Consider the following 18,087-nt stretch of genomic DNA (forward strand, 5'->3'; position numbering starts at 1 on the left):
GCAATCCCACCCACAGGACGTAAAATATTCAAGACTCTTTAAAACCAGCATCATTCATTATTTAGGAACTTGGCTTTGGCCTTTCCATAATTAATCAATTAAAATGGTCGTAGAAAACGAGCAGCTGACACAGGGATTTGTTTACATTAGCGGTGCAGGTCAGTGTCATTTTCATCACACTAATATGTAACCAATGTTTGACTCTCATGTTGTAGTAACTGTGGTAACTATTCTATTTTGACCATAACAATGGTTAGCATGGTGATTTTCAACGCAATAATTTCTTGACATTATAATAATATTATTTCCTCCTGATAATATTATTATATTATATATGTAGGGCCTATTATATTATAATAATAAAGTAATATAACTATAATAATATTATTCTATTATTGTGTTGTATTTAATACATCAATTAGCGTTATTTTAGCGCCATCCAGTGTTCAAATTCATGTTTACTCAAATTATGAGAAGTCTTTATGGAGCATATGGACCCCATAAAATTAAAATGAGTGTTGTGGCATGTCTGTTCGCTTTGAGGTCATCTAAATGCGAGTGTAATGCTGAAGTTTAAATGAAGTTTAATTCATATTTAAAAAGGTAAAATTGTACCTGCATTCTTCATTTTACACAAAAACAGAGCAAAAATATTAGTGAATCATCTTGCATTCTAGGGCTCATGCAATATTGTGGCCAATCAAATGCTTTCTGAGAATCTGTCTTTCTAATACTGCTTACCACCAGAGGACTATAATAGTACCAGGAGAGTCCTATTAGCATTCCTGTTCATCTCAATGGCTCTGAAATACACTGCCTGCACAATGGCATTATATCATATTATATTGTATAATATTAGATTAGATTAGATAAGATTAGATTAGATTACTGTATGTAGTCGATTATATATAGTCGAAGCTAGCCAGTCGAACTGTGCCTGTTCTGGACTTTTCATGTCCTTGGCTGCTATTTTATTTATACATTTTTGCTTAAAACACAGAAACACACAACAGAATAGTTGCTGTATTTTTTGTTGTTGTTTTTATTGGCAATTCAGAACAATCTTAATTAAAAATTAAGTATTTTTTGGCTCTGACAGTGGAGAACACAAACACACTCTGTGATCACCTTTATCTGAAACATGATCTCAACCTGTAAACAAACTGAACAAATATATATATATATATATATATATATATATATATATATATATTTTTTTTTTTTTTTTTTTTTTGACAACATCAGTAATACTAACAAACAGACACAGAGGACACAGTTGAGTTAATATCATACAACAAAATTCATTTTAGACACTGAATGTTTCACAGTCACTGTTGTAATGGCACTGAAGCTAAACGGATGTGCTTTAAGGCTGTATGCTTGGATTTCTATACTGGCTTTTCTGATCTCTGAGAATGAGTGTGTCCAAGGCTTCTGGGTGGCACTTTTAGCATTTAGTATCAATCTGGCAACAGCTTCTCTCCCAGCACTGCTCACTACTTTTTTATTTTTTTATTTAACAAAATCATTATGTATCACGGTTTCATATTCTTAACAAACTAAAGGTGAAATGTGTAGGCCTAATTCCGGCTACTATAAATACAATTTAAAAAAATAATAAAAAAAAAAACATTTTACAACAGGTTTCCCAAGCAGACCCCCATCTCTGATTGGTCAGAAGAAGAGAGAATTATACCCCAATAAATAAAATATGTAATAAGATGTTATCTGAAAAATGTTCAAATATAATCTATAGATTATAGATAGACTTATAATAAAATGGTTTTGCTACTCAAACAATAGTCTTGTAATTTCAGAGCAGAATTTAGAATGAAGCAGTAATGTTAAATTTGGTACATGTTAATGTATTAAAATGTTTTTATTTACTGATTTCACACAATTTGACACAATTTTCTCTGATCCTAGTTTGGTTTCCCTTTTCAGGGATATCAACATGCAAATGACTTACTTTTAGTAGCCTTTACTGGAAAACTAGGAAACTATATATATATATATATATATATATATATATATATATATATATATATATATATATATTTAAATTGCACACTTCACCTTCAAATTCCTCTGTAATTTCATAGCATGTTTCTGATTGTATATAACCAGATATTTATGGAATATTTCGAGGCAAAAAGCTCTGAAAATGATGGCAATATCAGAGCAGGATCTTAAGGATCATTTTGTCAAAGCCCTTTATGTGAGGTGGACATGCGTTTGGCTAAGAGTAAGGGTTGTCTGCGCTGGTCTGGGATCAGAACTCACTGTTTAAATCCACCTGCAACCACGAAACCACGAAAGATATCAGATCCACTTCAGCTTTCACTTCAGCCAGAGGCGATCTTCAATTTGGCAATGTCTAACATGGGCACACCAGAGTAAATCAATGTAAAACACTGATTCACCCGTGAGGGTAAAGTTTAGGTGAGTTTAGATTTGCAAACATGAGAAGATCTGTCACCATTCGAATTCATTCATAAATCAGATAAAACATCAACCCTGTTTCTATTTATATAATCATTATGTATACATAGTGCTAATGTTTAAGAGGTATAAAGGTATTTCAGTACAAAGACACATGTAAAGGGATTCTCCGTATGAGTCCATAAATTTGACTTTTAGATTAAATGTTTCTTTTTTTTCTTATTTGTTTGTTCAAAACAAGATTATAAGCAGATTGTTTAGTGACTGCACTTTGGAGTCTTGCTACATTACAATGAAATCAATATTATCCTGAGGTTGTTAGCATTCACAATCTTATCGCTGACCTGTTAAGGCAAGACACTACAAGCAAAACTTCCTTCCATTCGCCTGATTAATACAGCTTCTTTCTTTTTTTTCTGGCTATTGACAATATTCTTTGGAATGATAAAAAGATATCAAAAACTCCCTCTGTAAAAACCTTTATCTCTAATATGTCAACAAAATAAAATATGTTGAACCAATGTACAGATTTCTGTTCTGAAAATGTATGCAAATTAGTGCATATTGAATTAGATTATTGAAACAACATTTGAGAAAATTTGTATTAAAAAAATGGCCTTATCTTTATTTAGTAACATTTTATCTTTTTGTCCTTGTTACACGTCACATGTAGTTACTATAGTAATTACTATAAATTGTGCATCATTACTTGCAACTAACCCTAATTCTAACAACCCTGACCCTATAGTAAGTTAATGTAGTTAATTATTATTGCTCGGTACTTAAATGTATAATTACACTGTAACACTGACACTTTAAAATAAAGGGTTACACTTTACTTTGATGTGTCCGTGTTACAGTGTAATTATACCTTTAAATACTGAGCGATAATAACTTACTATAGGGTTAGGATAAGGGTTTGGTTTAAGGTTTGTTGCTTGTAATTCTGCATAATTTACTGCTGTTATTATAGCAAGTACATGTAACGTGTAACAGACGCTGTAAAATAAAGTGTTCCAAAAATGGTCTTAATGTACTGTGTTTAATCAACTGGGGAATTATGATATATTAGTTAAAATGTTTACCCAATTCACCTGTGGTGTCTTGCCTTAAATATTTCTCACAACTGTCCCGTTTCATTTCAGTGGCAAAAACAAAACAAAACATTAATTTATCCATTATTAAAAATGTTCAGGATATTAAATATACTACAGTCCAGTGAAAAAGTTCACATAATGAGTAAATCAGCTTTCCTCTGCAATTGGCATGGACAGTCACTCAAGGGAAGACTCATGTTTCTCCATACGACATGAGACCACAAAAACATTCATCCTCAGTCCTTTTGGAAATGTTTGTGTCTGGGACACAAATAGAGCTTTAAAATGCAGGTTATTTGGTCAGATAAACCTTGGGTCTAATGTCTTTTTAGTTTTTAGTGAACGGTTGTTCTACTCAACCCCAAACGAATAAGTGCTACTTAGAAACACAAATGAGCTGCTGTGGTTGGTACTGGGTCATCTTAAGTTTCCAACTGCAGGATGGAGGCGCTGGTCATTTCTTGGTCCAGTTCTCTTTCACCGCTGTCTAAAATGGGAGTGACTTGAAGGGGGGACATTTGTGGATGCCTGGTGTCCGTCACAGTCCCTGATCTTTCTGAATCCATGTGCTCCTCTTCAGCCTCTAACTCTCCATCCTCTTCCTCCAGAGTCAGCTCGAACTGGAACTTCTCCCCGGCTGAGCCCACCGTGGCCCTCGAGTCCTGCTCTTCGGGGGTGGGCGACGGGCTGCGCGGGATCATGCTCTGGTACCATTCTCGATTGTCCTCTAATGTATCTAGAATGTCCTGAGCATCTGGATGGACCAGATCAGCCCATGTCTCCCATAGAGGGTGGACAATGTAATCAATGAATCCCACCTTAAGAAACAATAATCAAACACGGTAATCATTAGTATAGTATAGGACAGGGTTTTTCTAACTTGTTAATCCCCACATTTGATCATTTTTGAACATTAAACATTAACAAGTCTTTGTCTTTACAGAATAAAACTATAAAATAACAACCTAATGCAAAGCATTCTGGGAACCAGAAATCTTCATCAACCTTTTTCTGTTTTTTTTTCCTTCAGATTTTGGTTCCCAGAATGCTTTGCATGAGGCTGTTATTTTAGTTTTATTCTGTAAAGATAAAGACTTGTTAATGTTTAATGTTCATTTAACTTTGAACAAACTGTTGCCAGTAAATAACATCAATTTAAATCTACAGTAAGTTACTGGCAAACAGCTGCATAACTACAGCAATTTTTTTACAGTGTACCCTCTTCCTAAAATACAAAGACAGCTATATCTTTTTTTATGTATAAAAATTAATTTATACAATATGTGCTAAAAATTTGTCATTTTATAAAGACTTTTTTTTTTTTATAATAATAATTGGCTATTGTATTGTCAAATGTTTTATTTACTCATATTTTCTACTATTTATTTATTAACAAACAGTTAAAAATATTGATATTAAAGGCAGGGTAGGCAGGTTTTTTCTAAAAAACTTTTTCCCAAATTTGTTTAAACTGTCTTTATATACCAATACATAATTAAAATGTAAGTACTCTGAAAAGGAGAGTATAAAAATCGAGTGTCTCTAGTCCTCTCAGGGCTGCAATAAACACAGCTACTTATTTCCATTCGGAACGAATGAAATGATTGGCTGGGCGACTGTCACTCTCCCTCGCTACCATGGCTACCACCCCTGCCGCTACAGGAGCTGCCCACATGCGCGCACCCGTTTGACTCGAGGAGGGGAAGAGGCACGGAAGCTAGGAAGAATCACAATTATGGCAGAGAAAGAGCAGTCAAAATTCCCAGTACCTGCATATACAGTCAGCGAAGGCAAACAAGGCAAACGTCCTCCTCCAGCTGAGCGGTCGGCATCACGCGTTCATGTGTTTTGGGGGCGTGGCTTTGGAAGGAGCTCAGAAGGGAGGGGGTGGGAGTGAATGGAATAAGTAGCTGTGTTTATTGCAGCCCTGCGAGGACTACAGACACTAAATTTTTATACTCTCTTTTTCAGAGTACTTACATTTTAATTACGTATTGGTATATAAAGACAGTTTAAACAAATTTTGGAAAAAGTTTTTTTAGAAAAAACCTGCCTACCCTGCCTTTAATAGAATAAAAAAATCTGAATTTATCTCATGATTTCATGAATCAAATTTAGTGAAATCATTATACTAAACATAATTTATTAATATCTCAAGAGCACAAATTAACTTTGACAGCCCTAAAAATAAATATTGTAATAAAATAAAAAAACTCTCTCTTTTTTTTTTTTATGAACCCACTACTGTTTTGAAACCCCCTAAAATAGGAGACATAATCCGATTTTTACAGGATACCTGAGTTTTTTCCACAGAAGCCGTGTGTTTGTCACACATGGGGCTGATTTCTATGCCCTTGTCACGCTCGCGGTCACCCTGACTGAAGAGCTCCACCATGATGCGATCGGTCCACAGTCGATAGAGCTCCAAGGGTTTTGTGGGGTTGCTGAGGTCAGAACAATGCACCATGTTCTGGAGCACCTTTAGAAGGAAAGAATTAAGATGTTTTACATCTTACTAGCAATTTAGCTGTGCAAATAGCACTAAAAAGCCAGTAATAGCTAGGGGTGGCTCAGGATGGTTGACTAGTCAACCGAAAAAAGACTTAAATAGTGTTGTTTAGTAAGTTGTTTACTCTCTTTGAATAATTTCTTTTGTGGCTGTGGTGCTTTAAATGGGCTGAATTTAGTGATGCTATCAGGGGCCCCAAATTATACAGGGTCTCACATCCCTAATACTGGAATTGTACTGTGTATTTGGACCTGCAATACCTGTATTCGGTCTGAGTAGTTGTCCAGCAGTAAGACTCCTAGACTGGTCACTTTTTTAGTCTCCACCATTGTCTTCAGGTCAGCCAGGAAATTCATGTGTTTGGACATATCAGTGGCTAATACCTGAAAAGACAACAGGAAATATGCTATTAGACCCATAAGTATTAAAACAGTTTGAAATGTGACATCTTAAAAAGGTTTGTCTTCACGTTTTATTAGGGTTGGAATTTTTTTAGTTTTTTATGTTATTCAGTTTAATCAACAGTCTGGATGAAATACATGTTGTAAAATAACAAACAGTCAGTAGTGTAGTAGTAGTAGTCTGACTCACAAATCAATGAATCTTTTGAACTGGTTTATTTTTTTAAATGACTCACAGATGAGTCACTGGCAAACTCATTGGTCTAAATCACTCATTAACTCTCTGAATCATTTGGAACAGTTACCAAATCTGACTCACTTACTGAAACATCATTAGTATCAGACAGATCTGGTTACGATATTTCACTGTTATATTTTCCTTAAAGGAGCCGTATGTAAGATTGTGGCCAAAACTGGTACTGCAATACTTTCAAATTACTGTAGAGCGGTGTATCTCCTCCCCCTCCCCCCTGACTCGAGGTTGCCAGATAGGCTGCAGGATCCAGCAGGAACGTAGGCTGCTACGTAGCTGTGGTAACTAGAGCAGAGCTGGCAACCCGGATGCCGAAACACTACTGACTTCGTGATTGGTAGATAGGTGGAGGGTGGAGCTTCAGGCCAAAACACAAGATGACAACATCAACATCAGTTGAGGGCTGCAACTTCACTTTTAAATGACAATATCCTGGCCGTACTACTGTTGTCAGTGATATAAGTATTTGAAATGAACATGATTTCTTAATGTCTAGTGACATATCAGGGCCATTTTATGATTAATTGAAATACATTTCTTACATACAGCTCCTTTAAGGTCCACAAAAGGTAAATGAGTGTAATTTCGATTCGGTGTAGTTAAGATACACATTAAGAACAGAGTTTTGTTGTAATAATAGTACTTTAAACAATGTGACCAAAATAGCATCATGGTATCATTCATGATAAGTATTTTTGTTTATAAAATAATTAAATAAAATATCAATAATAGTATATGATAAAATATATGAAGGATCAGATATTTGGTGCTTGTTTAAAAAAGTAAAAGTCATTGGGCCCTATTTTAACGGTCTGAAACGCAAGTATCAAGCGCGAAACGCAAGTAACTTTGTGGGCGGGTCTTGGGCGCTGTTGCTATTATACCGGCGGGATAAATGACTCTTGCGCCCGACGCAAATCTAAAATGGGTTGGTCTGAAGTAGCTTCATTATTCATAGGTGTGGTTTGGGCTTAACGTGAAATAAACCAATCAGAGCGTCATCTCACATTCCCTTTAAGAGCAGGCGCGCTTGTTCTAAAGCGGATTCCTATTATAACGGCGGATTTGCCAGGCGCACGCCAGGAGCAGTTCACAGCCGAGGAGACCGACGTTCTCGTCAGGGCCGTAAAACACAGAGAAGTGACGTTGGGGATGGAGAAACACACCCAAATTAGCTTCGGTTAAACAGGTGTATGATAATTTGGGTAAATGTATAATTTGGGTAAATGTAAGCTAGATGTATGCTTTTATAATAAACTATCTATCTATCTATCTATCTATCTATCTATCTATCTATCTATCTATCTATCGTAATAATGTATGATTATTCTTTGCAAAAATGAAAACTGCTGCTTCTGTTGTGCACACGCTACATTGATTATGGCCAAGCATGCGCCCTTAAAATAGCATATGAATAACATGCGCAACGCGCCACTGACTTTAAACTATTTTTTTTCGGTCAGTGGCGGAATTGTTTTCTAAACCTGCAAAATAGCATCAGGGAACGTTTGCGCCGGAACACGCCTCCTCTTTGCGCTGAACCGCCCCGAGGAGCGCAAGTGTATTTCTTAGTTAACCGACGTGTGTCTGTGGAGGGAAAAGTCCGCTGTGCGCGGGTGCAAAATAGGAATGATACATGCGTCGGTGTACAAAGTCAATTGCGCTGGGTGCAAGATAGGGCCCATTAAGTTGAATCAAAATCATTACTGAATCATTACTATAACCATCAGTAGTCTGTATATATATGTATAAGTGTTTGTACACAAGTATAGTATTAACGCCCCAATATACTTCAAGCGAAATCAAAGAACAAACTGCTGTGATGTCATTTCGAACAAAATCAGGCCAAAACGAAGTTCGTTTGGAATTCGTTCTGGGAGTTCGAAATAAAAGTTCGCTGCGGCTGGTAAACATCTTAAACTACCATTGGTTCATGGCGATTACGTAATAAGGAGGTGTGCGCGGAGGCTCCACCTTCTTTCGCGCGGAAATCTTTTCTGGTTCATTTCTCCTGTTCAGTCCGTCTTCACACTGGAGAGCTGCTTTATAGTAGAAAATTAAGTTGTACTTGACACTGACATGGTTTTTCGTGTTTAATACGGTAAAGCTGCTTCATTTTAAGCAATCTATTGTATAAAGTGCTATATAAATAAACGTGAGTGCCGAATTGCAGAGCTCGTGCAAACATATCCACGTTGCTATGATCAGATGCTTTTCTTATGCTTTATTAAAAAATGCTTGCTGTTTTCTCAATTTTGTTGTGTGTTTATTTTGTTATTGAGAGGTAAAGTGCACAGCACATATTTACATATTCATCTAACAGTCGCTCTCAGCAGTGTGGGCGGTGTTGATTATTCGCTAACAGTATATCATTGGTTACGTATTTCGAACTTCGTTTTACCCCTAAGCGAAGAACGAAAAAGAACTTCGCTGTGAGTATATCGGGGCCTTTACTCTAACATTTAATGATGATATTCACAAATATATCACAAAGAATCACCATATCTATAGTCAACTGTCGCAGGGACTGTTTTTGTTTCTTGCTGAGATTGCAAAAGATATCACAGTTTTCATCCTGTAGAAGCTTGAAGCCGACAGCCAAGTGATGATTCTCCAACACTGAGGCATCATTATACATGAGAGCCAGTTCAGAGTCTGAAAGAGTGAAGATAAAAACAACATAGGGGTCCAGCTAGGTTTTTAGATAGTCTTTCATATATTTGTGTTGGGGAGAGAGCCTAAGTGAATGAATTAGGGAGTCATTTTAATGGTTTGTCAGAATCGTACTTGTGTTAATGAGGAACTGGTTGGACACTCCTGGATGATCCACATCATGAATAGCACTGGCAAACAGAGCAGCCATGATCTCAAGATCAGTGAACACATCCTGAAAGTAAAAAATAAATAAACCATTGTCAATACCAGGATATGTTTGTGTTTAGGTCAATTCCCGTGAGCACTGTGTATGTGTGTACACATCCATGCAGACCTCTAGGGCAGGTGTGGAGAGAAGAACGTGTGTAGACTGTACAACGTCTGCTGCGTGGATGTTGTTATGGTAGGCCACGTCTGCATGGTAGTGGTCTTCCAAAGTCATCAGAAAAGTTAAGAACGTGTCCGATGGGATTTTAAAGGTTTTGAGCAAATCTCGCTCCTGAGAATTAAGAGTACATAAAGAGTCAAATCTGCAGTTAAAATCAACATAAAAAATAAATAAAAAATACAAAGGAAAGCTATTTACAGTTAATGCTTCACACCAATGATCAAACTATGAGCTTTTTCTTTTGGAAGTTTTTCCAACAATGGCTTTATCTACTGTATTTTTTAAATCAAGGCTATATATTAAGACTTCAGATGCAAAAGCCTCTAAGTGCCATCTGAAATTTTATTCTAGAATGATCATTTTGATCAAGCTTGTATGTTTATGTTCAGTTATTTCACTTTAATGGCAATGAAAATGACCCATTAATTGTCATTAAAGTGAAATTACTGAACTTCAACATACGAGCTTGAAAAAAAAAAGCTCATTTTAGAAGAAAATTTCAGATGGCACTTAGAGGCTTTTGCATCTGAACTCTTCATATATATATATATATATATATATATATATATATATATATATATATATATATATATATTGTTATATTGTTGGAAATACAATAGCAAAGCAGCAAAGACATTCAAAAATCTTACCTGAAAAATGGTGTACATTATGACTGTCAGTGGCCGATTCCCAGAATACTCTGCTATCTTAAAAATATCTATACCCCATCGATCCATGTCCTCAAGGCCCTGGGGTAAAAAAATATGGTATTTTTTTCTCCAATGAATAGCACGAATAAATAGACATAAAATGAAATGAATGGATACCTTGGCCAGGAGGCTCTCGTGCTGCGTGTTGACACCAAATCGTGGGATGCTTGTTGGTGGGAGACTCAGGCTGGGTTTTCTCACTCCACTTATCTGAGACATTGGACGCCGTTTTTTCTCCTCCTTACAAGTTGTTGACAAAATCTCCACATCATGCTGTTTTTCTGCAACACAAACACAAAAAGTATGTGAAAAGCCCTGAGCTGCATTCAGACTGAAAGGAAGACACAGTTTAAAAATCTGAATAAAATCTTTCCCCGCCAGCGTTTAAAAAAAAAAGTTGCCAGCCACCGCCAGTGTTTTTGATCATTTTTACAAAAATGTCATGGTCCCCAGAATATTTTGTTGTATGAATATCTGAACATGCAATATATCAAAAGAGAGAACAGACCCTCTGCTTTGAAAAAAAAAAAAAAACATACATTCTTTTCTTTTTGACAATTGAATATGGGTAAGTTTCATAAAAAAAGCAACATTTTGAGCAAAAAGCTGAGAAAACATTTTTGTCAAAGACTACTTCTGGATCGGATTCAGTATTATGATTAAAACATACATGGAGTAGATTGAGTCCTTAACACCCCTAAAGCTTGCACAGTCCTGTAACTCATCCTGGGTCGACATTTAATTCAGTAACATTAGGCAGTTTTGATTTATATGCTGTTTAATGTTGATGATCGTGTTATTTTACATATGCATATGATTACATATACATTGTTGTTTCTGCATCTTAAAAGTTTACTGCAGAACAACTCATTATGTGGGTGTAAAATAAACAGTTATGGAAATGTAGAAATTAAAGTTGAAGCTCCAATCTTCGGCCGAAGATCCCAAAAAAAGTCAGCTGGTGCCTCAGGGACTACTTCTCTCAGAGAGGCTGTCAATCTAAGCTGTCAATCATGACGTCAAACCCTGTTTTTATAACATCAACTAAAACCAAACTTATTTAAAAAACGAACACTTGAACTTACATCAGCGTGATAAAAAAAGCTTCCTAAATGACAGAAACCATCTTTGGAAAAAAATAATTTGAAGTGTAATTTGATTGTTTAGTTTGTCTCACGTCCCATTAGATTACAAGGAGAGTGTGGGGTTTATGACCTATACTGCATCCAGCCACCGGGGGGCGATCGAAACGTTTTAGGTTTCACTTTTCAGGACTTGTGCAACACACTTGGGTTGCGACCGAAATCGCATACTCTCTTGAGTAGGTACTTACTTTGAATTTGAGTAATTACTTCAGGGCGGGGAAAGAGTTAATAGTAAACACACAATGTTATTACAAATCCTGTCTCATAATTACATTTAAATTACATTAAGTAGTCACTCACGTAAAATTGCGCTTGCTATGAATTCCGACACCTGGTTTCCTGACCGGCTGGTCTCAGATAGCTGAGTTAGCTCCCTGTTGAGCATTCTTTTAAACTAAAAATAATACAACAAATAAAAGTGAAACATTATATTCTAATCACAAAACTCCATTTATTGTATTTTGGAACTAATTTCAATGTAATACCGACAGCAAATGATACAATAAATGTAACTGTGAACAGTAGATTATATACACAGTCCGGAAGAAAACTAGTGTTATGAACATTGCCACTGATCTATGGAGCTTATAATATGACAAAATGATTTGAATTTGAATTGTGTAAATTTGAATTATTTGCAAGTGTAATCTAACAAAATTGAATTTTAGGTGGTAGTTTAAATAGTTCTGAATTTGATTTTTTTAAAACGAATATTGAACATTTGAAATTTAACAAATTGAAATGTTTTTATGGCTGAATTTTATAGACATGTATTTTCAAACAGCTAGTTTTTTTGTTCTGAATTCGTATACTGCAAATATTCAGTTTAAAAAAATGCAGATTCAAGTTTTCAAGATGAAGAAATTCGGAACTTCAGATTCAGAAAAGCTGCGGAGCGCGGAGAGAACGCACAATGGCTTTGCTTTGGAAGTTTTTTTTATTTTTATTTTTTTATTATTATTTATTTTGGAAGTTTAGTTGCCAGAGAAAATAACACACAGTTTTGTTTAACATCAATTGATACTCAATATTAATGAAATAAATAAATGTAATGTCAGAGAATACACAAAGCGCATCCTTTTGAGATGTAAATTATTATACATTTTAATTAAAATAAAACACACAAGGCCTACATCATAAAACTCAGAAGATTATGTATTTTAATATATTATATTATAATACAAATAAAAAGGCGTCATACTTCAGTCGAGTCCCAAAATACACGTATAGGCTAAATCAGCGTCTTCACAGCAAGGGAAATGTTTGGAATAACAAGTAGGACTGTGTGCGGCACAGCTTGCCCTTTATATTGTACAACAGACCAATTAAATTAGGCAGAATAACTTTTTATATGTTTGGTTGACTGTGTTTCATTTTGATAATGAGCAGTCTGCGATATGAAGCAACGCCAGAACTGATAGCCTACTATGTTGTGTGAGAGCGCGATGCGTGAGCGCCATCACTTGGATTTGTTCCACTGCTGGGAAATAACTTAATACTCTGTTATTTATAGTCATACAGATAATATGACATCATCCGAAACAGTAAAATGTATATTTTTATTTGTGTACATTCAAAATGACTACAAAATATCATGCCATTGAAAAATAAATAAAACAACATGATGCGCTGCTTTAGCGCGTCTCGGTCTCTTTAGATCTTTCTGGCGCTCACCAAAAATGAACCAAAATACAGAGAATAGCCTTCTTGGCGCGCCTACTTTTGAAAGTCAACATTTAGATTATTTAACGTTAAATGCATTATATATGCCTGAGTCACTTTGGAATAAATCACAGCGTGTGTCATGATAAAACGTGACTTAGCCTATACAGTCCAGAAAATAGGCTATAGGTTATAGCAAATTCAGACCAACTGCTGGTCTACACAGAGAAAAAGCCCTTTCTAGGCTCTTCTGTTGTACCGAGCCATTCGTTAGTCTAGTTGTTTGATGAGAAAATTAAATGTAGCCTATAGTTGCAATACACGCGTTTTGTAAGCTCCGTGCAACTGCTGCAGCAGACTATTATTACTAGAATGTTAGAAATCTAATACTCAAGCTGTTTTCTCATTTTTTCTACTCTTAATATTAAATAAAAAAACGACTGAACGAAAGATACACGGATTCTCTTGAACCACCACTGCGTTTGCGGCAGAAAACTACTGCAGTGCAGCTAAAATGCTCTGTTCGACTTATCTGAGATCCTTTACTCTTCCCTGTGGATGACCTGTGACCTACTTTCTGTAAGATCTGAATTTTTGAGTTTGAATTTTTGAGATTGAATTTTTGAAAACTGAATTTAAAGTTCCGAATTTCTTCATCTTGAAAACTTGAATCTGTATTTTTTTAAACTGAATATTTGCAGTATAAGAATTCAGAACAAAAAAACTAGCTGTTTGAAAATACATGTCTATAAAATTCAGCCATAAAAACATTTCAATTTGTTAAATTTCAAATGTTCAATATTCGTTTAAAAAAAAAATCAAATTCAGAACTATTTAAACTACCACCTAAAATTAAATTTTGTTAGATTACACTTGCAAATAATTCAAATTTGCACAATTCAAATTCAAATCATTTTGTCATATTATAAGCTCCATACTGATCAGCCATCAGAACCCTACAGCACAAAATTCAACATGTTACTTAGTTACTATGGTAACTGAGTCCATACCAAAAGGCCAGTGAGGAAACACTCATTCAGACTCTACAGTGCATGGTAGGGTTATGTAATCATGCATCAGAAAAATGATTTACAGCTCTGATTAACACATAATAAACTGAATATGATGCATTGCAATAAAAGACTGAAATAGTTTTGTCAGAAAAACTCATTTCAAGCACTGAAACATGAGCCTTTTGACAATATAGTACATGACAGTACAGTCAAATATACAGTGTGTCTCATGTACTGTAATGACTGAAACCACTCTGCCAACATTGTTTGCCTTACGTCCAAGTTTCTGTTCAGTATTTTACTGAAATGTGTTGGTTTTGTATTATCTTGTTGCTGAATTTATGCATGGCTTTGGGCATGGAACATGCACAACATCAAATGTGAATTGAATTCATGTTACTTAAATGTTATTATAATCAAAAAACCTTAATCAAAATGTACCTCCTTCCTGTACCCAAAACCTATTAAATAACCAATAAAAATGACTAAATTCTGATAACTAGTAAAATATCATAGTTCATTACTCATACACTATATTCCAAGCCTTCTGAAGTCATATGATTGCATTGTGTGCAGTGTTTATTTTAGTATTATTTATATACTATTATAATATTAAAGAAATATTTAAAATGAGCTTTTATTTATATATTTCTGTTATGTGTATTTTATGTTAAACTTTAATGTATTTTTGTTTTAGTAATTTAAGTACTTCAATTAAAATGTATTTTGTTTCAGTTAGTTGCCAAGGCAACATTAGTTTATTTCAGCTTTATTTCAAAACTATTAATAATAGTTATTTACTAAAAATCCTTCCTTTTTGCAAAGCTTTAAAATTGACATATTGTATGGTTGCAGAAGTATAGTATTCTAATAAAGTGTAAAGCTGTGCTGTATAGCCAGATTTATGATCTTTTCATGTTTTAAAGAGAGTAAATTATTAGATGGGGGTGGGGGGGGGGGGGGGGTGGTGGTAGGGTGGTGATGATGAAATATTGCTTTAAATACCTTATTGGATGCCATTTCACTGACAGAGTGACGTGTTTGCAGGGTCTCCAGCTGGTCCAAACACCAGTCCAGCTCTTCAAGAGTCTCGACAGCGAGTTTTTGATATGACTCATCTAGAAAAACAAACCCTTAGATGTAAAAACAGTCCTGGTTCTTTTAAATAATGTTAGAATAAGCCTCAAATACATCATTTTCATTTCTGGTGACTACTCAGATGTTCAAACCTTTACGTCTAAATCTGAGATCTACAGCAAGAAAAATAAATCCTCATCTTTGGCTAGACCAGCTCATGTTCTTCCACTCACCAGTCTGGTTTGTTTTACAGGCAGATTGAGGGTTAGTGCCTGACGGTCTCCTGATATATATATATATTTATAAAAAAAAAAACAAGATTTAAGAGACCTCATGAGACAGTTGTTATAAATATTTTTCTCATTAATCATTCCATTTGCTGACTATCTGAAGATGTTTTGTCTACAGACTCACTTGTTGCTTCTATCTTGCATGTGGGTTAAAGCTGCAACGTTACCCCTCACTGTACGCAGACTGGCAAGAACCTACAGTACAGTACACACACAAATATATATACTTTATCGATTAATGGACATGTTGTAGGTTTGACACACACACACACACACACACACACACACACACACACACACACACACACACACACACACACACACACACACACACACACACACACACACACACAATGAAGAGCTACAGCTGTTACACAACTTGTAAGACATATGTGTAAGTGTTACACATTCATCTGCACTATAGAATGCACATATTGCCTTGCACAATTATTTGGAACCTTTGTGAAATTACAAATATATTTACACATTTACCAAATTTGCACCCAACTGACCTGCGCAAAAGGTGTTACAATCATGTCCTCCCCATGACTGCAAAAGAGAAGTCAACAGTCATGACAGATTAATTTATTTAATTAATATTTAACAAGAAATCAATATTGGCCAAATTTACTTTCTTAAAGCACTTGCCTAGTTTTATTGTAAAATATTGACAAGACTGCACATGTAATAATTCACTCCGACTCTTAAACAACATTGCATTGCCATTGATGTCAAAAATTCCCTTTAACCAATTTCCCTCCAATCAACAATAACATAATTTCCTGATGGATACATCTATGTAGGATTGGGAGTGCCATATTAATAAACACATTTTTCATTAAAAGCATCAATAAATAAATAAATCACAACGTGTCAGTAAATAAATATACAGTAGCCCATGTTTGGATCTAAGTCCAATGGAAAATAATTTACATGTTATTTCTTAATGTATAAACAAATTTCATGATTTAGTATGGTTTTAATTTATGTATGGTGTCAATAAATAAATAAAAATAAAAATAAATGTAAATAATGTAAATTAATTTTTTTCATTGCCATTGGATTTTGATGTATGTAGTAATATAACAATGCTCATCAGGGACAGCATTTATACTTTGCTCAAACACTCACACTTCTGGTCTCGTTGTTGTTTACAAAAGACTGCTGAGACTCTTGTGTTGATCTTACCTGTTGGATATACTTATCTAGATTTCTCCATCATCTCTGTTCTCCATCGTTCTCTATTGTCTGTCTACTCCTTCCTTGATCCGCTGTGATTACTCCCTCTGTCTTGTCTCCCTGTGTGCTCGTCTCATCCGACTAAAAAGTAGTGTTACTCTCAAGTTAAGTGCTGGTGTTGTTTTATCTATCATCAATATACTTACCGGCGTTATCTGTCATCCCAAAAAACATTTCAAAACATTATTCCATGTCAGAAGACCAGACCAAACACACTGAACTTTCATCACTCCTGCATTCCTTCTCATTAGCCTCACCCAGGACCCTCGAGGAATTATAAGGATGATACTCATAAGTTTCTTCAGAGCCAGCATTAACAAACCCCTCAGATCACTGCTGCCATCCAGTGATCCTTGAGGGATGCTCTGCCCACTTCTGGATTTGGCCCTTCAATCGGATGGATCCCCCTTCAACCGTGGAAGAAGTGGATGAGGACCCTTAGTTGCTTCAATCAAGGTTCTCCAGGGCCTCCACAGTCCATTGTAGTCATCTTAGAACTTCCAGATCCCACTTAAGATTTCCCTCTAACCCTCCATCCTCCAGTCCGGGGCACCACATTGACCGCAGTACAGAAGAGGAGGTGAAGGAGGAGGAAGAAGTCTGTCTTTGAACACTCTGGAGAGCTCCCAAGTCTAGAGGCCCAGAGCTTCCAGGTCCAGTGGTCCCTGGTCCGGTGGTCCCAGAGCTCTCTGGTCAAGTGGCCCTGAGTCCAGTAGTCAGGGTGGTTCCAAGTCCAGTGTTTCCAAGTCAGGTCATCTAGGTGGTCCCAAGTCGGGTGGTAAGGTTGTCCCAAGTCAGGTATTCTGGTTGGTCTTAAGTCCGGTGACCGCTGTCACGGCCACTCTCCGCTCCCTTGTCTCAGCCATGGAGGCCACTGTCTGCTCCCTCATCTCAGCCACGGAGGCCTCTCCCCCACATCCTCATCTTCATCATCCAAAAAAACTGTGTCCCTCTCCTTCATCATGGACATGGTAACCATAGTTCCTTATCCTCTGGTTTCATCTGCTCCACCCTAGTCCTCATCCATGCTGATTACCTAAAGGTAATCCATCTCTGCCAACTCCACCATGGTCCCCTGCTCGGCCGGCTTGCCTAAGGCTTCCTGCTCTGCCGGCACTTTATTGATTGACATTTTTAATGAAAGGTTTATTTCTTAATTCTGCACTCCCAATCCCATCTTACATTTTTTCTTTTTTAAGCATTTCT

The 18,087-nt window shown here is 35.9% G+C and overlaps 1 protein-coding gene across 4 annotated transcripts in view; it reads right to left on the reverse strand.

Moving 5' to 3' along the window:
• Positions 1-2,674: 2,674 nt before the first annotated feature.
• Positions 2,675-18,087, reverse strand: part of pde4cb (phosphodiesterase 4C, cAMP-specific b) — an 88,556-nt gene continuing 73,143 nt past the window's right edge. For all 4 annotated transcript variants that reach the window (XM_084101963.1, XM_084101965.1, XM_084101964.1 and 1 more), the window contains 13 exons: positions 16,155-16,191; positions 15,767-15,837; positions 15,586-15,635; positions 15,281-15,393; positions 11,901-11,994; positions 10,573-10,736; positions 10,396-10,494; positions 9,692-9,856; positions 9,490-9,589; positions 9,203-9,357; positions 6,309-6,431; positions 5,836-6,018; positions 2,675-4,357 (listed from right to left, as the gene is read on the reverse strand). In XM_084101963.1, the coding sequence (XP_083958089.1) occupies positions 3,962-4,357; positions 5,836-6,018; positions 6,309-6,431; positions 9,203-9,357; positions 9,490-9,589; positions 9,692-9,856; positions 10,396-10,494; positions 10,573-10,736; positions 11,901-11,994; positions 15,281-15,393; positions 15,586-15,635; positions 15,767-15,837; positions 16,155-16,191 (1,750 nt within the window). In that variant the 3' untranslated portion in view covers positions 2,675-3,961. The remainder of the gene's footprint in view (positions 4,358-5,835; positions 6,019-6,308; positions 6,432-9,202; positions 9,358-9,489; positions 9,590-9,691; positions 9,857-10,395; positions 10,495-10,572; positions 10,737-11,900; positions 11,995-15,280; positions 15,394-15,585; positions 15,636-15,766; positions 15,838-16,154; positions 16,192-18,087) is intronic.

This window comes from Abramis brama (assembly GCF_963993115.1).
Source record: "Abramis brama genome assembly, chromosome: 23".
NCBI lineage: Eukaryota > Metazoa > Chordata > Actinopteri > Cypriniformes > Leuciscidae > Abramis > Abramis brama.